Source organism: Rhinolophus sinicus, chromosome 17, assembly GCF_057876585.1.
Source record: "Rhinolophus sinicus isolate RSI-liver-muscle chromosome 17, RSI-T2T, whole genome shotgun sequence".
NCBI lineage: Eukaryota > Metazoa > Chordata > Mammalia > Chiroptera > Rhinolophidae > Rhinolophus > Rhinolophus sinicus.
The window spans coordinates 135,381,523-135,395,921 of record NC_142517.1 but is presented as its reverse complement, the minus strand read 5'-3'; the positions used below and the strand labels follow the sequence as shown (position 1 = coordinate 135,395,921).

The following is a 14,399-nucleotide window of genomic DNA, read 5'->3' as shown; positions in this document are numbered from 1 at the left end:
GTTTTTTTAATTTAATAATACTGTGTGTCTCTCCATTTGTTAAAGTATTCATTCCTTTCACTAGCATTTTAAAATTTCTTCATATACTCTTTTTATATTTCTTAATAATTTTATTCCTACATTCCTTATGTTTTTTTCATTGTTGTTGTTGCTAATGTACATTTGTTCTTTTTACATTTGTCTTCTCAGAAGCTGTTTTTTGTAGGAAGTCTAGTGATTTTTGTCTAAAAACCTGTAATCAAGCCCTCTTCCCACTCCTTGTGGCTGGTATCTACTGTTCTGTTTTTGTCTCTCTTGTTTTGCCTTTTCCAGGACGTCATAGATATGGAATCATATAGTCTTTCCATCCTGGTTTATTTTACTTAACATACTGCATGTCTGTTTCTTCCTTCTGACCCTCTTCCTGGGTCTTTAAGGTACCAGTGAGCTCATAGAAGGTCCTGGGACCAAGCTGTTACTTCTATTTCTTTTTTTTTTTTTTTTTTAATTGATCTTGGGTTTTGCCTCTTAGTTGTGCTACCTCCTTTGAGAATTGTGCTCTGCCAGAATATTTTTTATTATATATATATATATATATGAAGAGAGAGAGAGAGAGAGAGAGAGAACGATAGATATAGATATATAGATAGATATAGATATTGATAGATATATAGATATATAAATGCATAGATGTATTAGATAGATAGATAGATAGATAGATAGATAGATAGATAGATAGATAGATAGATAGATAGAGCTGCAGGCATCCTCTCAGTAACTTTCTGCACCTTGAATGCATTCAGCAGCCGTTCTTCTCCTACTGTGGTATTCTGGTAATAAATGTCTTCATGTCTTCCAGTGTTAGTAAAGGTGGAACTTGTATTTCTTTTTTCTTTTCTTCTTTTTTTTAATTTTTATTTTTAGATTCCTCTCTTCTTCTGGTGTGGTATCCTATATTAGAGGCAGCACCTCATTATCTTGCAATTTTAAAACTGTACATTCTTTATCAGCTGTTAAATATAAATTTTTCTAGCACGTAGCTGCTGCACCTATAATTTAGTTCCTGACTAAGGGCAAACTGCAAATCAAAGGATGGGAAAGCTGTTCAGAGCTGAAATGTCACTAGTTTTAGCACTCGCTCAGAAATATCAGACTTCCTTTTGGAGTATTGTCATTCCAGCCTTTCTCTTAAGCAATATCTCTTTTGTTTATTCCTTTGAGTAATCTTTGAAATTTAATATTAATAATAATTAAACACATATTTAGATATTACATATTCACACTTCTAACTATGAATTATCTTGATACCTCGGTATGTTACAAATTTTATAAATAACAAAGCACTGAGGATCAGAGAGTTTAAGTAAACTTCTCAAATTAATACAGCTGGTTGGTGGCAGAGCTCTGTCAAACCTGCATTTTCTGACCCCAAGTCTCTTGCTTTTGAATTACATTGCAGTTACTTCCATGTTTGTATTTACTATGATGATTTTCAGGATATAAAACAAATTTGTATACATTATATAATTGTGTTCTGATAACAACAATTGAAAGTCGGTTATCATTGACCCCATTTTACAGGTAAGGGCATTTAATTCCTAAAAAGATAAAATAATTTTCCAAAGGCAAACACTTGTTTCATAGTCAGAGCAGAGAAGCATGCAAAGGGCTCTGATCTAAAATTAGGTATCTTTCTTTTAAGTACCTGTATATCCAACAGAATCATTTTCTTTACATTACAAATGCTGAATTCTGGGTTTTAAGTTTTCTGAGTACTTGTTCTCTTGGGAACTATTTGGATCTAGTAATTCTGAACGTGTTTGGCATCTTGTATCTTTTAGCTATTATCATAGTAATGTACAATAAATTCCCAATTCTGGGCAATAAATAACCGTGACACCTAAGTGATCCCAACAATACACATAACTTTGGCTAACAAGTTGTCAGGCCTTTGCAGCAGTCCTTATGGTCTTGGGTGGAATTATATTATGGAGTCAGCAGCAGCTCTAGTAGATGGCTCTGCTGATCAGGGCACGGCTCTAGCTTTTAGCTAGTTTCTGAAGATGCATTCAGTTCCTCTCCACATGTGTTCATTCAAAACATAGTTTGTTAATGTGCTGGGCAGAGCCTCCTCAAGTAGATTCATGTCTAGTGGGGGTGGGGGGGCGGAAACACACCCTGCAGCTATCTGTCTTTTAACACGTTGCATACGGATCATGAGAATCTTCGTTTTTTTTCTGAGCCATGCGTTAAGCACGGATAACGAGAATTCTCGTTTTTACTGTTGACTCTTTTTATTTTGCACATTTTATTGAATTATTTGTGTTTCGTTAATAACAAAGGAAGCTGCTTTCTGCAGTATCACACCAGGAGGGATTACTAACATCATAGGTGAGTAAATCCTAAAAAATTCCATAGAAAAATAATAAATGACATAGAAGCATTTAAGCTTTAAAGAGAAGAGTGCATTTTAAAGTAGTTTCTTTTAAAAACCTGCCGGAACAGAGGGGTATGAGGGATTTAAACCCCGCTGTACGCAACGTGTTAAGTAAGCTACCACAAGGGTAGTCAGGCTAAGTCCACACACTTCTGAATCTCAGGCCTGGCACTTAATAGATGTCTTCCTTTGCTGCTAGGAGTTAGGGACACCATAATGAGCAAGACAGACAAGATCCCTGTTTTCATAGAGTGTGTAACCTAGTGAGGAAATAAATGACAAACAAGTAAATACTGAATTTAAAATATACCTCAAAGAGAATAAATAGGCTATGGTGATATATAGTAATGGAGACGGGCTTTTATTAGTTAACTGATCAGGAAAGGCCTCTGAGAAGATGAGATTAATGACAGCAGTAAACCTGCTTGCAGTGGACAGAAACTCAGTTCAAATTAAGTTAACTAGGTAAGTTCATTGGCTTGCATATACAAAACATGGAAAGTGTACCGGAGATTTGAAGGAAGGGACAATTCTTAGGGATACTTGGAAATATGGGTAGGAATAACCTTAGATCACAGTCTCTCCCCACTGCTTCCTTCTTTGTGCCTTTTTCCTCTTCTCCTATAATACCACAAATAGACTTCTTCAGACTACAAATGTATAAACACTGAGATTTGTGACCTAGGAGAAAAAGAAACTCACTGCCCTCAGCTTGAAAACGTCTCTCTAAGTTTACACACCTATGAACCTTAGATCTTAAATCCACCCCCTGGGCCAATCACAGTGGACACGGATGACATAGCAGCTCACATTCAGAAATATGTCTAGATTTGGGATTGGAAAATAAATTTCCCTAAAGGAAAGTACAAAGAGGTGGCACTAACATGGAAATAGGGGGAATCTTTGCAAACTTGTCTCCTTTCCTCAAAATGTATTCAGCAGCAGAATTCATATTAGTGTGTCAGACAGTAATTGGTTCAGAACTTGATACATTTTTAAATAATGACATAATTTTGGTAAGTTTCAGATATTGAAACATTTTTTTCTTTTTCTTTTAGGTACAAAAATATAAAACTTTTAACCTCATTTCTGTTTTCAAACTATTTCCCTTTCTCTCCACTCAGACTTGATTCAGGTTTAAAAACTAGTCGGGGTATAAAACTGAAACCAACAAGCAAGTAAAACAAAGAGGCAAACAAAATCTCATAGACACAGACAACAGTTTAGTGGTTACCAGAGGGTAAGGGGGGTGGGAAGATGGTAGAAGAGGGAATGGGTGTCAAATATATGGTTAAGGAAGGAGAACTGACTCTGGGTGGTCACACAATGTGGTGATCTATTACATCATCACCTATAGATGATGTCTTACAGAATTGTACACCTGAAACCTACATAATTTTACTAACCACTGTCACCTCAATAAATTTAATTATTTAAAAAAAAAACAAAAAGAAAACCCAAAAAACAAAACTAGTGGGAAGTAGTATAGTCATGATTTTATTGGACTATGGGGAAAACCGCTTCTTTATTCCTATGGAGACCCCTCCTTAACTATAAGCCCAACAACTGTTTTCATAGAAATCCTCTTCTTGTTTGATCGCTCTGCTTCATGGCTCTGTAGGCATGTGATGAGATATTAATGGCAGAGCTAGTTTCAGCTAACTCTTAGCAATTTCTGTTGTGTTTCTGAGGTTTGGATTGTCAGCTAAAACACCAAGAAAACAGAAAGTCTTCCATTTTGTGTTCAAAGTGGAACAATTATTGTATTCTTTTATCAGAATTAGGGAAACAAAAATCCAAGACAGAAAAATATGTGTATACCATATTTTATCATTAAAATAAATAAGTTTTTCAAGTTCTTTTTTTTCAATTTTGGATTAAAAACAAATTTCTGCTTTAATGATAGAGTATTATGTAATTAGTTGCACCTTAAAATGAACAGATTTTGATCTCATCTATTTTATTCCACTTACCAAAGTATATAAATGTTTTCATAAGTTTATTAAAATAAATTTAATTTCAGATCCGTTTGAGGCATTCATCATTTTCTCTATTCGCCATGAGATCAGAAGGATTGATCTTCATAAAAGAGACTATAGTCTACTTGTTCCTGGGTTGAGAAACACAATAGCGCTTGATTTTCACTTCAATCAAAGTTTACTTTATTGGACAGATGTTGTGGAAGACAGAATATACCGGGGCAAGCTTTCTGAAAGTGGAGGTACATGTGTTACAATATTGAGTTAATGTTTAGATTCATTTTAAACTGAACATTCCAAAAAAGTATGCTGTGATAAAAAGGAAATTTATTTAATCTTTGACCTCTTAGTCTTTATCTCCTCCCTCATATATGTAAAACCAGGGATGTATATGTGTGAAAATATTTGGAGGGAAGGGAGTGGTGAAGACATGGGCTGTTCACTACATTTTCAAATTGTGGACTTTCCTGTGGATTTAGGTGAAGAAATATATTGACAAGAAAAAATGACTGTCTTCTACATGCTAGTAATTGTGGGTTAAAACAACTTTGTTGTTGTTGTTGTTGTTGTTATTGTTATAATTATCAGCATAACTCAAAGAAATGATGAAGAAATTTTTACAAAGACTACTACTATGAGTTAAATATTTGTTTTCCATATTTTGACTTATCTCTTGTGTTTAATCTAGGTCGTTCTTAATTGGCAAGGATTTGAGATAAATATACGTGATGTTTCTCTTGAAAATGTTACATCTGTGTAGCATTTCAAGGGCCAGGTATTTCTACAAAATTCTAAATTCCTTTTTAAATCACCTTTGCAATTTTGGAAAAATTGCAATATTTAAACATACAATGTAGTTATGATGGATGAATGTATGTCATATTGCAAGATGTTGATTTCAAATGATGGATTTAGGTCCATGAGATTAGATAGATGGTTAACTGTGTAAAAATAACACTGTTAAAATGTCAAATAATAATCACTGGTAATGTCATAAACTATGAAGAGTTATCCTATGAGAAAAAGGTATTTTAAAAATGTGTATATATTTTTTTTAATTCTGAGAGAAACTAAGGAGTGGATAAATAAGAATATTGGTGGACATTACCAAATTGCTTATTTTTATTTAGACACCACTAATGCCTTCTTCTCTTATTCGCAAATGAGTTACATTTTGCAAGTCTCATAGCCTGGGGTGGCAGGTAAGGGGAATGTGATTTGGGGCTTATCTTTGTTATAGTTAAATGCAGCAAAAGCTATCTTACCTATCATACTTCTAAAAAGAGTGGGAGCTGACTTGCTACAATACTGTTCCAGTGTGATTTTGTTTCTCTTTATTCCATCAGTGAAGAGCAGCATTTGAATTAAATTGCACCACTTTTAACTTGTACATCATTATCATTCCAAAAATCTCTGTTCTGCCAAAAAAATCAGAGAAAAGAAATAGCATTTTTGCAACTTGAACATTGTTATTAGCCTCAGAGTTGTTTAAAAATTCTATTCTACTGGCACTGAAAGAACCTAAGAGATTAAAAAATTTCTGTTTAGAAAGATCAGTAATTCTACATTTTGGGCCTTTTTAGTTTCTCCTGCGCCAGGTAATACTTTCATACTCTATCTCTCAGAGTTAACATAATGTTTAAGTCCTTTGTCCAGCTAATAATAGGCCTATTCCTCTGAATGGGTACAAGCGTTGGTTTCCCTTTTCTTACAGGTGTCAGTGCAATTGAAGTGGTTGTGGAGCATGGACTGGCCACCCCAGAAGGACTGACCGTTGACTGGATTGCGGGCAACATATACTGGATAGACAGCAATCTGGACCAAATTGAAGTAGCCAAACTAGATGGTTCCTTAAGAACTACACTCATAGCAGGAGCCATGGAACATCCCAGGGCCATTGCTTTGGACCCAAGATATGGGTAAAGAAGTTTGCCTTCCATACATTCACTTTGGCATTAAAAAAAAAAAAAAATCTTCCACATAAATATTGAATTTAATTATCTCATAAAATATGAATCAAAGTGTTTATTTTGTACATGTATACATATGTGTGTATGCATATATATGTAGTTGTGTATATATGTATGTATACATATGTGTATGTGGTATGTGTGAGGGATATATATATATATATATATATATATATATATATATATTTATAATTGGATATATATGAGTTTATCACCCAAATTTGGTTATTTTTACATTGGTAATTTTAGAGGATAGAAATACTTTTTTTCTAAATACAGGCATTAAGCAGGCTCTATTGGAAACTATTGCAGCTCTATTATGAAGCAGTAATTTAATGAATTTCTCTTTGACTTGTCAAAGAGATGCTGTAATTGTATCTAATGGTTGCAATCTACAGGGTCAGTGTTTAATCCAAACAGTCACAGGCGTTAACCACCTCACCTTTGATTTATTTCATATGTACTTGGAGTTAGTTTAAAAGAAAATTAGAATAAGCGTGAGGAAGTCCATTGGTGAGATGCTAACTATTGGGACATTTGAAAGACAAGGTACATGATTCTGGAACACAAGGTCAGGTGCTGAGTAACTCAGATCATTATCCCAACTGTGTTCCTGCGTGTTCCATTATGAAAGACCAGAAGAGAGACCCTGGATTTGGAGCCAGAAAATGAGGGTTCCTGTTTCTAGGTGGTCACTTATTTTCTGAGAACCTACTCAAGTATACTATCTCCCTTAGATTTCAGTTTTCTTTTTTGTAAATTAGATATAATTATCATGAGGTTGTCTTTGAGAAGATAGTAAATATGTAGGAGATATGTAACTGACATATGTGAGAAAACTTTGTTATTACTGTTGATTATTTATTTCCTTGATAATGCTTTTGGAAATCCAAAACCATTGTCAAGTATAAAAGATAGTCGGAAAAAAAAATATTTTGCTTCTGTACCTTTAACTAATACAATGTCCAGGGAACACCAATAAGAGTGAGAAGTCAGCCAGAAGGGAGTTAAAAAGATGCAGAAGAGAGAAAAGGGAGTTCTGGGTTTAAGTCAGCTTCCTGGCCACACTCTCTGGCTTGTGTGCCTCTTTATGACCAATAACTGAGACATTGAAAGATTGGGAAGTTTGTTTGTTTTTCTTTTCCTCTCTTCAGACACAGACACTGAAGGGACAAAGGAAACTGTCTAGAGCCGGGATCCAAACTGGCTTTACCTTTCACAGAGTTTTAAATGTATTTGAATAAGTTGTCAATACTTAAAATGGTAAGAGATTTTGCATACAGCTGTGCATTTCTGACTGTTTTTGATAAAGTAGGGAGATCCAGCAACAATGATAGAGATCTGGCAACTGTGCCTTTCAGCCTGGGGGTATGTTCTCTAGTTTAGCCAGTTTATACTTTGCCCATTTCATTCATTACCTCCTATACTGACAACTCACCAGGAATAGACGTGCTATGTTTAATGAGAAAGTCCCTTTTCTTAAAGAGACTATTTCTAAGGTTATAGATTGCTGATCCTGACTCTTTACATTCTCCAAAGGTTTGTTGTCTACAGAAGCCACACCCTCAGTGTAACAACTGGTGAAATTTTAACCTATTAAACCTACCTGAGTTGTCCCTGCACGCTCTCTGTATGAGAAGTTTTCTATAAAGAAGAAAGTGATATTTTGGAGAAAGTTATAGTTTTAGCATGTATACTAACATGATAGGAAAGCTATGAATGATTCCCAAATTACAATTGGCCCACAGAGAGAGGGAAAAAATAAAAATAAAATAGGTATATGAAAGTTTTTAAAATGGTTTGACAAAACAAAGCATTAAAGCTGGGAGTTGAAACTTCATTTTCTGTAGCTTTGAACTGATAGTACTTAGGATAAACTTGTTCATCTTAGTTTGTTTGGTTTACATCCAACCTGAGAGGAGACAAAGAAAACAGAAACACAGAGGACACACAACTCACAAATACAACTTAAGTGAAAATAGACTATTTCAGTAATATAAAGGAACTTCAGAAGTAAAATATCCCCAAAGAGTTGAAAGCCAGTACAGACCTAGCCTGTTTATTAACAAGGAAAACCTGATAATGTTTCTGAGACAGTTGATGCCCTTTGTTATTAATGGCTATTATGATATTGTGAGGCTAATTAAGATAACTACAGTAGTAATAAAATTTAAAAAAAGAGTGAAGCTATAACATTTGTAAATTTTTTGTATGTGTCACATAAATGACCAAAGTTCAGATAACAGTACTAATTCATACATCTCTAGGAATGAATTGAAAGGTTGACAGGTTGGGCTATTGTATGATAGGATTTTTATTGTTAAATATGTCTTACAGAGGATTCATAAGAACTGAGATATGAAGTTATATAAATACCTTTAATTAAAAGCCCAGTTGTATCAATTAAATTTTAAAATGCAGTATAAATATTAATATATTTTCAGGTTTATTAGATATTTTGGTAAAAAGTACATAGACATTTTTAAATGTTGTATGTTTACTGAGGTAGGCTGAGAACATAATAAAAATAAGCACGCGCGCGCGCACACACACACACACACACACACTGAACTTCATAGCAATGCTAAGCACAAGAAAAGCAAAATTGAAAACTAATTTAATTTGATTTAAACTCAACTTACTACTTCAGTGCTATTCAGAAAGAAATGGAAGATTTTTCCCTTATTTCTCAAATTACTCATGAAATATATCACGGAACTGTGATCTAAAATTAATAGGCGTTCCAAAGACATTTAAACATAGTTTGAAAATTTTTATATTAGGATAAATTCACTGGATAATTTTTTGAGAAATATGGTTTGTCTAAATATAATTATCTTTCCTTCTAAATTGTAAGCTTTCCAATGGCAAGCAAAGTTGCTTCCAAGCCTAGAAAATCTTTTGCTGCTCTTGGTATACATAATTGTGCTCCATAGACGCTCTTGGTATATACAACTGTGCTAAATAAAGTAATTTATACTATGTATGAATAGATTTTGTTTACATGTAACTAACAGTAAGTCAAGGGTACTCCTTAAAAAGTAAACTGTACAGTAAAACAACAAACAAACAAAACAGCTAATGCTATAAACTTTGTTTATAATAACAAATGAAAAAATAATAGTTTGCTCTCACAGCTGAGGAAAAAGACGGGCTATAATGTTAGCCCCATAAAACATGTATACATCACATGAGGTTCCTACAGCAATGTAGGTCTTTGTGACCTATTTTACAGATAATCAAAAAGAAGTGTTTTAGATAGACTACTTTGCTTTTTAAGTATAGTATCCACTGGCCTTCATTTCACATTATAAAGCATACCGTATTTTCTACCATGCTACATCCCTGCAGCATTCTGGGTTTTGACCCAGTATCCCAAGTGGCAAGTTATAACAAGATTGTAAATTGGGGGTGTTAGGAAGGAGGCATTTTTCTTTCATTCCACTTTTAGGGAATACACTTATTGCTAAGGTGATCTCAATGAGTACATGAATCTTCTCTAAACATCAAGCTTATTATTAGGGAGTAACAAGCACCAGGGAGTTCATAATCTAGCGGCTGTGCTCACTTCAGTTCTTGAACTTTTGTTGCCTTTATTCTTGTGCCAGCCTGTGGCGTCTTCCTACTCCACTGAGGGTATTTAGTTTCCATTTGTTATGATAACTGGATTCTGCTATAACAGTTACAATTGGTAAAAGCATATAGTAATCGTGAAGATTAATAAGACATCTAAATACAATTTTCATTTTATCTGGGTGTGTTCTTAAGCAAAACTAATAAAGACATTGTTGGTTTTAGCCGACCTAAAAATTATAGAGCAGTAACCTCTTTTTTTTTGTTAAGATCATTTATTTTCACCTTCTGCAACTTAACCTGATAAATGATAATGGCCCTTTCATGCCTGTAATGGTATAATTTGTTCATGGTCTATTGACCCAATTTCAGCCTGATACAGGCTAACCCATAAATGCAGGAACTGTAGAATTGGTACACTGTAGTGTCCTTTTTAAAAGCAACCGTGGCTGAACATTTCCATATGTCCTGTAAGAAAGGATATTCAGTCTTTGTATACTTGAAAAAATAATGCATTCATTGAAAAGCTAATACATTTTAACCATAAAAAGAAAGTAATGTGGGAAAAATGATTCTTTTAAAATACCACATTGTGAAGTATACAAAAGACTGCCTAGAATTTTATGAAACATTGATCCTTGAAATCGACTTTTAAAATTGATTGTAAACTGACTTTTGGCAAGCTTAAGAATACTTTCAGAGAAGCTGATTCTAGAACATTGTATTTTATAAAAAGTATTGTAAATTTCCCGCCTGAATTGATGAAAGATTAAGATCATAGTGACCACTACAGAAGAAACAGCTTAATGCAGCTATATTTAGTGAAGAAATGTAGGGATTACTCATTTTAGAGTGCTGCAAGTTGTCCCAAGCCATATTCATATATATATATATATATATATATATATATATATATATATATATATATATATGATTTTTTGTGTCCACTGGAAGCATCTATTTGAGAGTCCACAGTGCCATTTTTGTAAACTTACATACAGAGCATGTAGATTTGCAGGGGTGCTGATATGTATGTTGAAATTGCCATGACCACATAAGGCAGAACTAGGTAGAAAGTTACAAGGGAGACACCAAATCTCCATTTGTTATGCATGCAAAAGACAATGCTTCAGAAGTCTTTGGGTCATTAATCCAGAGCGTGAAGTACAGACTTGTCTAGATCGGTGGTGGTTTATTCAGGGATACTCAGAGTACCTATGACTCTCAAATTCACTGTTTGTTTTCAGGGATTATTTTTACTAATCTTTTTCAAACCTGAAAATCTCTGTACTTTACCTTGTTTGTCAGTATATTACATTTAATTTGTGCTATGTTGGTCTTATTTCTATTTTAAATCTTATTTTCTTAATGCTAAGTTTAAAGGGCAGCTGACAACAGCTTGTGTAAGTGAAAAGATGTGCACATCGAAAAGTAAACTGGAAGTGAGACATAGAATTCATTTCATATTCATTCTTTTTCAGAAAAACATTCAGCTACTTAACTGAATAGCCTACCAACTTTCTATTAATTAACCTTTGTTTCATTTTAACTGGCAACATATTATATATCTATATCTATATCTTTATCTTTATCTATATGTCTATATATAGCTTATAAATTATGTTATGCTTATATTTTTAGATAGGTAGTATGTTTTCATACAAAACAATTTCATCATTAAACATTAGTCTTTTCAGAATAACATTTCCAAAAATGAGATTTTATGAATGTCCTCTAGTCCATTTTGAAAACTTTTATCTATTTGTTCAATATTGAGTTATTCACACTTTTGAATGTTTTATTATATATATTTTTTCAAATATAAGGATAAAAGGAATTATATAATAAACTTCCTCTTATCCATCACAAAGCTTCAAAAATTATTAACACATTGCCCTCTGATATATTAAAAGTTAATTTTTATTCTTTCCCATCTATTTACTTAATTTATTCAAATATTTTGTGGATAAACAATGAACAATTTGGATATTGTTTTTGTGTATATGTTCCCGATACCACCAGATACCAGAGATGTGGAAACTCCTAAAGCTACCCATAAAAGTAAAAAAAAAAATAAAAAACAAATAAATAAATAACATTAACTTATTGTTTGAGAGACATTCTATAATATAAATCCTATCCTCTGACCTACTCCTTTAAATCCTTTTCTCATGCCTTTGACTCATGCTTATTTTATAAAACTAATCTACCTTCACATACATATATACATATATTATTTATAAATATATATACATATATATATATATATGTGTGTGTGTGCTGTTGTAACACTTAAACGTTGTCATTAGCAATAATTCTCATTCTCTTTCTCTCTTTCTCTCTCTCTCCTTTTTCTCTCCCCACCCCATTTCTTTAATAGTTTGTAAAGACTGAAATTTTGCTTTTAACAAATACTCTCTATGAATATGTGTGTGTATGCATGCTTGTACAAACACAAATGTTTTCTATGTCCTAGCCATTCTATGAGCGAAATTGTTTATATCCATTACTTCATCACATATTTCTGACAAGTGTGACCATGATGCTTTTCGTTTACAGAAGAGAAAATGGATTCTGAGGTTAAGTATACTGGAATGGGGCAGACCCCACCCTTGGTTTCAAGTTTGGCACAAAAACATCCACATTGCCACAATTAAACCGTGATACAATTATTTAATAATTATGAACTTTCATTCTATCAAGAAGGTCAATATCATCCTTCCCTGTCCACCATTCTCTTTTAGCTCACATAATTCATTATATAATGTTTTGAAATATCTTCTAATTACTCCATAGTTGTAATTCCTATGTCCTGTATGAGACTATAAATGTCTCAAAAATTGAAGTCATGATGAAAGCTTAGTTTACATCATTCAACATTTCCTTAAATAGACATAATACATCAAAAAAAGAAGAAGAAGAAGAAGATAGGTTGAATTGGATTTTAAATTTTGTTCCAGAGGATTGTTTCATTTTCCAAGATAATCCACCAAATCCTGATACTCAAGGATTATTCAAAATAATCGAAGAATTAAAAATAGCGATATATATACATATATATGTACACACATATATGTATATATGTGTGTATATATATACACACACACACACACACACACACACACGTGTGTGTGTGTATATAATTTATTTTTTACCAATAATTTTAACATTCCTCACCAAAATGTTTTCAGAAATAAGAAAATTTACTGGACTGTTGGGTTATCTCCAGTCCTTTGTGTTCTCCCATACCTAATTCCATGCTATCAATTGGGATCTACTACCAAAGTCAAGAAGGCAACTAAACGTGCACCTACTTCTGTACCAGATGCTTTCCCTTTGCTGTTTTATTTAATGGCATGGCATTAAAGTTAGATATTAAAAGCATGAGAACAGAAATTAAGCTCTCTAGGTCCCCATCTCCATTTGCCACTTGATAGCTATGTAACCCTGATCAAGTAATTTAACTTCTCTAAGCTCGTTTTCTCATCTGTAAAACATGGATAACTAGCTGTGGCCTTATGGTCAATTAAATGAGATAATCTATATAAAGCTGAAAATTGTCAGTGGCACACAATAAACACTGAAAAAATATTAGCTGTTGTAATAATTGCAAAATTGTTGAGTAACTACATTATATAATCACTATTGAAACATGCATCAACAGTGTAGACCACTATCAATTAAACATAAACCATCCATTACCTAATAACCTTAAACATCAAATGCATGACATGTAGCATTTAATCTCTGTTGTGTAGAACTGTTTATGCACCATGAATTTCTAGATTTACAAATAGCACTTGTTAAAAAAAGTAATGATCTTTAACATATAAAAAGGTGTGTTTTAACAATTGCGTGTCTGTATATATCAAAGTATATGGTTTTCTTCTGTTGCTATTTATTTTTTTTCTACATCCTCTGGCATATGATCTATTCCATCCATTTGAATCTAATTCTCATCTACATACATATGACTTCCAAATCATGTCTCCAGCTCTGCCTTCTTGTCTGAACTTCACCCTGGCATACTACAGCTTCCTGGCTGTCTCCTTTTGGATGTCTTGAAATCTCAAGATCAAAAATCAAAACTAAACTATTGATTGCTATCCACAACCATCTATACTCAATTGTCAACTCTTAAAATCTGTTCTTTTTCCATTTTTCCCATTTCACTTAGTGGATTTCTCACATGCCCTCTCCCTATCCTCACTCTGAGTTTACTAAAACAAGAAACTGACAGTCCCTATGATTCCATTCTCTGCCTCATTCTCTACATCCAATCATCAACTAGTCCTAGCAATGTTCCCTCCAAAATGTATCTTGAATCCATTCGCTTATCTTCACTGCCACCAGCATACTCCAAACCACTATCACTTTGGTCCTTTAAAATAAACACCTGACATAGCCATAATCTTGCCTCACTATAATCCAGTTATATATGATACCATGTTTTTATCCTGC

General features: G+C 33.3%; 1 protein-coding gene across 4 annotated transcripts in view; it reads left to right on the top strand.

The window, feature by feature from the left end:
- The window catches only part of LRP1B (LDL receptor related protein 1B), a 1,805,568-nt gene that overhangs the window by 1,161,651 nt on the left and 629,518 nt on the right, over positions 1-14,399 (top strand). For all 4 annotated transcript variants that reach the window (XR_012497488.2, XM_074335779.2, XM_074335774.2 and 1 more), the window contains exons 24-25: positions 4,440-4,637; positions 6,110-6,314. Coding sequence is in view for 3 of the 4 variants with exons in the window: in XM_074335779.2 (XP_074191880.2) it covers positions 4,440-4,637; positions 6,110-6,314 (403 nt within the window). In the remaining variant the exon portion in view is untranslated. The remainder of the gene's footprint in view (positions 1-4,439; positions 4,638-6,109; positions 6,315-14,399) is intronic.